Below are 7,764 nucleotides of genomic sequence, written 5' to 3'. Positions count from 1 at the left end.
AATCAGTGAACCGTTCTGTATGAATCTTTGTAGTGAATTGTTTCAAAGGATTCGAATCACTTAATGAATCAAGTCCCCAGCACTAGTGAGTTCGTTTTCTCAAACTGTTCAGCGCAAAAACAAATCTTAGTTAGCTTAGACTTTAAAGGCTGGGGTACGTAGGGTCTGTTTTTTTTTTTAAGGCAATCGGGATTAGTAAGAAGAATGGCGACAAAATGCAACATGTTTTGATTTGTTGTTATTCAAGACATTGTTTCACTGCCTCAGCTGTTGAAGTTGTTGGACTGGCTTTTATAAAGTCTTTTACCCCACTGGATCTTAAAGCCCGTCTTGTTATCGGGGTAATGCTTCGTCAGGTGAAAGGTGGACTGGAAATATCTTTATTTGCAAGAGGATTCGATAGTTTAAATAAGACTAAACTTTACCAAACATAAACACACAAACGAGGCGCCGGGAGATTTTACGGGAAAACTATGGCCGAGACGAACCAGACCGACGTGTATGTTTACGAACAGGTTGTTATCCTGGCATCATGTATACTTTCGTTTTTTGGGTCACTTTTAATCATATGCACATATGTACATTATCTCGATCTGAGAACTACACCGAGAAAACTGCTCGTGTATCTGTCGGTCTCTGACCTTCTGTCTGCACTTTCGTACTTTTACGGAGTTGTGCGGATTTTTGACTCTGATTCTGCGGATTGTATTGCGCAAGGAGCAATTTCCACATTCGCGAACACCAGCTCATTCTTCTGGACCGTGGCTATTGCCATCTACTTATACATTTTTATTGTGAAGTCCAGCCAGAGACAGGCCGACAACTTGGTGCTGTATTTTCATCTTATCAGGTAAACGCTTCAAAGCGTAGCATTTTTTAACCGTCAGAAAGGTCTTAAAGGAACAGTTCACCAAAAAAAAAAAAAAAAATCCCTCAAAATGTACTCACCACCATTATGATGTTCCAAACCTAGACTTTTTGTTAAGTGGAACACAAAAGCAAATGTTTGAAGAATGACTGAGTCACCATTCACTTTCATGGGAAAATGTGAAATCCCTTTAAAAGTTTCCAGGGTTGCTTAAAGCGTCAATTAAACGAATTTCTTAACCACATTCTTCGTATTTATGTATTAATATTTCTTAAACATGCAATAATTATTAATTTTAACATACTTTATTTACCCTTTGCTGTCGCAGAGTTTAGTTTACGTGTAGCTGATGTTTTAATGCAATACTATTTAATACATTCAGTTCTGATATCTAATATTTGTAATAAAACGTCTATGTGCATATATCATGCTTATCTTTTAATTCAATTTACATGTAATCAGGAGATTATTTATATTCCTTTTATAATATTTTTCATATTATATTAGAATCATATTCCTTTAGCTTCATGAAGAAAAGGGATTTTAGACTGTCATTGATCTACAAAGACTATAATATATAATATAGATTTTGTTTGATAAGGCTGGTTCTCACTTGTTTACCCTGTAGATGTCTATTTCCTTTCTGATCTTGTGATTTGTGGTTTGTGTCAGTTGGGGCGTTCCTTTTGCCATCACTGTGGCTGCCCTGTCTCTGCACAAGATCGGCTATGATGCCTCTGAAGTGTCGGTAGGCTGGTGCTGGGTGAACATCCAGGCTAAAGACCATGTGCTGTGGATGCTGCTCACGGGAAAGATCTGGGAGTTCATTGCCTATGTCACACTGCCAGTCCTGTACATCCTTATTAAGATACACATTAAAAGAGCAGTAAGTCCACCGCTGCTCATCACAGAGTTTTGCATGACATTTTCATAAACTCTTAATGTGTTCAATAGGTGAATTAATGTATGTGGGAAATATAATAATATCATAAAATAGGGATTTCTAGGCCTGGAAATGTCATGGAAATTAATAGAATCTTAAAAGGTCATCAAAGTTTCTGTCATCAATAGATTTTTTTAGTTACGCTGAGCCATAACATATTTAAAAGCCTATAACTTTCAATATTTGAAAAAATAAAAAATCAATTGGATAAGTTAAGGAAAATCACCGGTAAAAAGGAGTGGGAAACCAGTAAAGTTCATTGTTGGAATTAAATATGCAAATAATATTAAAGACTGGCTGACATTCTTGTCATTGTAACACAACTGCATTCTGCAAACCACAAATAGTGATGTGCGTTGTGGTTGTGCTGTTTCCTTGCAAAGGAAAAATGAAAAAGTTAGGAGGTTTTGAGGTTTGCCAGCCACTTTCAATACATTTTTAAATTGATATGTCAGCTAAAAACAAAAATTCAGTCATCATTTAAACTGCTGTCCAAAAGTTGGTGTCGGTAAGATTTTTAATGTTTTTAAAATAAGTTTTTATTTGATGAAAGATACAGTAAAAACATTAATACTGTGAAATATTACTACAATTTAAAGTAACTAAAGTAAAGTTTTCTATGTTAGTGTGTAAGATGGCAAAGCTGAATTTTCAGCATCATTACTGCAGTCTTCAGTGTCACATGATCCTTCAGAAATCATTCTAATATGCCGATTTGCTGCTCAAGAAATATTTCTTATTATTGTCAATGTTGAAACAGTTGTGCTGCTTATTATTTTTGTAGAAATCATGACATTTTCTTTAGGATTCTATGATGAATAGAGAATTCAAAAGAACAGCATTTACTTTTAATCAGTTTAATCCTTGCTGATTAAAAATGTTAATTTCTTAATGTTACTGTATGCAACCATATGCATAAGTCATGTGTAACTTTTTACTTTAAGTGAGCTATTCCTTTAAAACTCTCTTTTTGTGCTCTTTTTATTCTCTCTGTGATATTTTTAAGCATGCAGCCCTGTCCGAGTACCGTCCCATCCTGACCAGCAGCCCTGTCTCTCACTCACTGTCTTCCATGGCAGACAGGAAGCTCACCCTCATCCCTATCATCTTCATCATGCTCCGCGTGTGGAGCACCATCCGCTTCCTGCTCCTGCTGACTGGCTCCCCTGCAGGGCACAACCCAGTACTGGTGACCTTGCACGTGAGTCACCTGGTTCCACTTAGTTAGCCCAAAATGAACTTAATTTTCTTCCACCTGAAGTCCAATTCTCCTAAGCGTCATGCAGTGTATTTGTGTACTTCATCAAAGTAATTTATCCATACTTGCCCTTACTGCATTTGGCAACCCAATGATTCTGATTTAATTTTTTTAATAGGGAATTGGAAACACCTTTCAAGGAGCTGCGAACTGCATCATGTTTGTGCTGTTAACTCCCTCGATTCGTTCACGACTGGTGGCTCTGCTGTGCTGCAAAGGTCAGGACAGGCACTGGAGCTCAGAATCAGTGTCCCAGAACAGGCCAAATGCATATACGCCTTCACAAAGGGAGGAAAACACCAGCCCCCGAACCTTGGAGAACAGTGAGGAGTAAGAGATACTATGATCCTGCATTTAAACGCACAAGGCTGGATGATAGCGATAATGAAAGCTCTGACTTTATGGCTATCTGTTGTGGTTGTTTGAGTTACATCAGAGCCTTACACTCAGCCTTCTTGTTTGACCAAGCGCCTTCACGGATTACAGGGGACTGCGGTCACATGCACAAAACCCTCAGAGCATGGAACACAAACGCACTTTCTGTTACAGGTTTAGCTCAGCACTTTAGGCGAAAGGCTTTCTGTCTTCCAAATCTGTTTTCATTCTGCTGCTGCAGATATCTCATGTTCATTTAAATAGAAATGAGATCTGTAGCTCAGGGGAAGCGAGGATACAGCAGTTTATTATCTAGTGACCAAAATGGCAAATGTACTGTGAAGTGTTTTTACAAGGGATTTTTTTCCTTTCTCCCAACAAAGCACATGAGTTCTTAATGCAAAGTTATTACTGTACATTACATGTTATGTATTTTTAAGGCATGATTTATATGTAAAATGTACTGTATTTATATGTATAAACTTATAGTATTTCTTTACTTATTTTCCTGTATTTATGTATTATGTCAATCTCATTTCTATTCACTTTTCTCTGTATATTGTCACATGCACCTAGTTGGGCAAAATTCACATCCAGGACACAAGCCACAACATGCACATTTATTGCTATTTCACACAGTGCCTTTAAAAATGCCTTTGAATACTGGGGAAGAAGTGCCTTTTAATCTTTGTATATGTAGTTATCAATTTGTACATGTAGTTATAATTTATCAACTGAATTCAATAAAGTGATTACCTGTCAGATTAAGTGTTATTTTAGTATTTTTTTATATGCTATTATAGTGGTCATTAATATTATGAATTAGCTTATTAAAAAAGCTTTTGTTTTTATATTTTCAGTTTTCATTTTAAGTTATTTTGTGGTTTTATTAGTTTAATTTTTAATTATTTAGTTAATAGTTTTAGTGCTTCGATTTAAGTTAGTTACCAATGCAACACTTCTAATTTTCATTTTGTTAAATTTTTCCATCTAATTTTTTTTTTTTATGTCAGCTTTAATGCATATTACAAAAATGTTTGTAATAGTTTTAGTTAATGATAATAACCCTGGACAGCTTATCTAATAAGATATTTAAAGCTGCAGTCTGTAACTTTTTTTGGTTAAAAATTGTCCAAAATAATTTTTTGAGCAAGTACATAACCAGCCAGTGTTCAAAACTGTCTCTTTACCTTAGCCTGATTCACAACGGTAAGCTTGTAATAATGTATTCTAATAATAGCGGTACTGGTGGGTTTCCACGGGAAATTCGAGCATGCAGCCGTTGTCTTTGGGTCATTACGTCACGTCTGTTTACATAAAGGAGTCCCAGCTAGTAGGCTATATGACATGTGGAGGATGCTTCAGGTGCCGGATGATTTATAGCCTTTTCTCACAGCAGCTGCAATAATTAAACTTATCATTTTGATGGCGGATTGTAATCCAGAAAGGTCCAAATGACAATCATCAGTGACAACTGGAGATTCACCCAGAGTCAAAATCAAAAGAAAAAGGACTGCGGAGTGGCTACAGAAATTGGAATCTACAGGTAACGATAATACACACTAACTACATAGTCACCCAATACTGATGTTGTTAATTTGAGAACAAAGTATAATAATACGAATCATTTGCACGGTTTGACGTGATCCGAGCTAAGCGATTATTAGATTTAGTCACCATTAACAGCGCAATTTATTGCTTTTTTTGATTGAAAGATGATAATTCCGAAAATAAGTGCAATTGCAGGTTTCAAACAGAGATGGCGACAAAGATGCAAAACTTACAGACTGCAGCTTTAATTATTTACTAACATCGCTCTCTGGAATACTTACTTTTGATATTTCCTAAGCTGTGTCTGAAATCGCCCCCTATACCTTATATGGTGCACTATTTGAGAGGACAGCCATTTGTAGTGGTGTTCAAAACCATACTGGGCAGCCCTGGACATTATCAAGTGCACTCATTCGATCCCATAATGCACCTCAATATGCACCATCATGCCAAATGACCATTTACTGCATTTTGTTATTATTCCAGTTATTTACATATAGCGGCTAATGAATCGGAAGTTCACACACTATACTTAAGCGTTGCAAAATAAGGTGGATATGCAAATGGCGCCATCTTGCATCTCAGTTATCGATTATATAGTGAAATTGACAGAGGACTTCTGTTTTATTTTTTGCTATTCCAGTTGTTTTATACATTGTGATGGACTATTTTATTTCTTGGCAGACACTTTAAAGTCATGATTAAATGGACAGATCTTTTCTTCCATATTGTGACGTATATCCAAGTGTAACAAATTTTTGACATAAAAAAAAAAAAAAAAAAATGTAGGCCAGGGGTTTGGTTCTATGCATCATCAAAGAGAAGTCTGCTGTTTCCACCAGAAGGTCCAGATGATTTTTTATTAAACATTATGAGGTCAGAAAGAAAAGAGAAATGTATACACAGATGAATCATTCACAATAAGATCAATAACATGCATTTGGAGAATAGATAGGAAGAATTTTTATTTTTATGCTGCAGGTACTGAAATCAATATTTCAAGAAGGGTAATTTTTTTAAAGTATTACATAGCTCCATGTCTGCTAAAAAAATCAGAGGTGTCTACAATGACTGTATGCACTTCATTGACAATAATTTCTGTATGGTTATGGAGAGAATCGATTTAGTCATTATTTTTAATTTTTTAAATGATTGCTCAAGCATGTGCAGATCTCTCTTGACACTGGCAAATATACATTTAGAGTGGGGCCGGGCTGTATCTGATAATAGCCTACATGCTGTATAAGAGACCCAGTCCATGCCAGCTTCATCACAGTTAGGATTCACCAGCGACTTCTCCATTATCTCAGCATGATACCAGATCTGCTTTCAGTTAAGCAAGAAGAGGAACTATTCCGAGGATAGCTGGGAAAAGGGCACAAGCTGAACACAATGGCAAATCTTGTGTAGATTGATCATGTGAGCTGAGGGAAGAGGATGTTGGACTTATACCTACTCTGGTATCGCTGACACTAAGGCAGTTTCAGTTGACAAGCCAGTTTTAATGAGTAGCTCATAACCATAGTTTATTGACAGAGTGGAAACTGGAAATACGGTTCAACATCATTTTTGCAACATGTATCATTAATTTTGGCATGTACACCAATGCAATTTAATGTTTTACTGGCAAGCTAGAAGAAAGAAAATCACTTGATTTTGTTATGTCCTTTTAGAGGCTTGTCACTCAAGCACATTATAAACCATAGTGTCAATTAGAAAACAAATTTATCACTGTCATTTACAGAATATTTATTGGATTCACATTTCCTCATATCGTTTTTGTATTATGTGGTTGTATGTTAGTTTGCTCCTGGAATCTCCTGTATATTTCTTTGTGGATCAATAATGAAGTGTTTGTTTGGATTCTCCTGCATCATGAGATTACTACTGGACCAAAACCAGTAAGGATTTTTTGCTGCGTTTTTGCAGCATAATCTCAAGGACCACACCAAGGACTTCATCGATCTGGCGTGCATCACCAACCTTTATGATTGCTCACTTTGTGTCTTCTTTCGAACCAAGGCACGTCTGCCTGGTGATGGTCCTCAGGGAAATTTCGCAGAGTTTGTGGAGTGGGTGCTGGTGGTCTCCATCCACCATCTGGACGTCACCAGCCCCGCTCCAGACCCAGCGCCCAGCCAGCTGCCTCCCACGCTTCGCACAGAGCGAACACCAGAGCCCACCGCAAATGGAGAGCCCGAGCTTGCCACAATGAGCGAGCCAGGAAAAAGGACTGAGCCAACCATCGCCCCTGACCAGATGCGTGAGCCGGCAACACTGTGCATCGCCGTGGGACTGCTTGTGGAGTACGAGGGCATGGAGAAAAGCCCCGCCCACACTCCCGTCACTGAGAGTGCACTGCTCTGGGTCCCCGCCTGGCTACTCCTGCTCTCTTCTTTATTCATATAGTGACTATGTGTGTGGTTCAGGTAAATCCTACGTTGTGGGAACAAAATATTCCCACAAAGATGGCATCCAACATCCTTGTCGGACATTTTTTTTGTCCCCATAAGGAAAACAGCTTATAAATCACACAGAATGTTTTTTGAAAAGGTAAAAAATATTTCTGTGATGGGTAGGTTTAGAATAAGAATATACAGTTTGTACAGTATAAATCATTATATCTATGGAAAGTCCCCATAAAACATGGAAACCAAGCGTGCCACACAAGTCCTGAAAAGTGAAGCCAAAGCGTCTTCGCCCCCAGGTGGTTGGTCCTAGTATAGGTCATAAACCCTGCCCTCTCCATGTAATTTAATAGGAAGTGAG

The 7,764-nt window shown here is 37.6% G+C and overlaps 1 protein-coding gene across 1 annotated transcript; it reads left to right on the top strand.

Annotated features, from left to right (window-relative positions):
- gpr157 (G protein-coupled receptor 157) lies at positions 1-4,206 on the top strand. Its single transcript, XM_051880637.1, has 4 exons — positions 1-850; positions 1,541-1,754; positions 2,818-3,012; positions 3,188-4,206. Exons 1-4 carry the CDS (start codon positions 474-476, stop codon positions 3,401-3,403), a joined length of 1,002 nt encoding a protein of 333 aa, XP_051736597.1. The 5' UTR covers positions 1-473; the 3' UTR covers positions 3,404-4,206.
- The last annotated feature ends 3,558 nt before the right edge of the window (positions 4,207-7,764 follow it).

Source organism: Ctenopharyngodon idella, chromosome 22 (assembly GCF_019924925.1).
Source record: "Ctenopharyngodon idella isolate HZGC_01 chromosome 22, HZGC01, whole genome shotgun sequence".
In the NCBI taxonomy this organism is placed as follows: domain Eukaryota; kingdom Metazoa; phylum Chordata; class Actinopteri; order Cypriniformes; family Xenocyprididae; genus Ctenopharyngodon; species Ctenopharyngodon idella.
The sequence above is the reverse complement of the archived record's forward strand: the minus strand, read 5'-3'. Positions and strand labels throughout refer to the sequence as shown.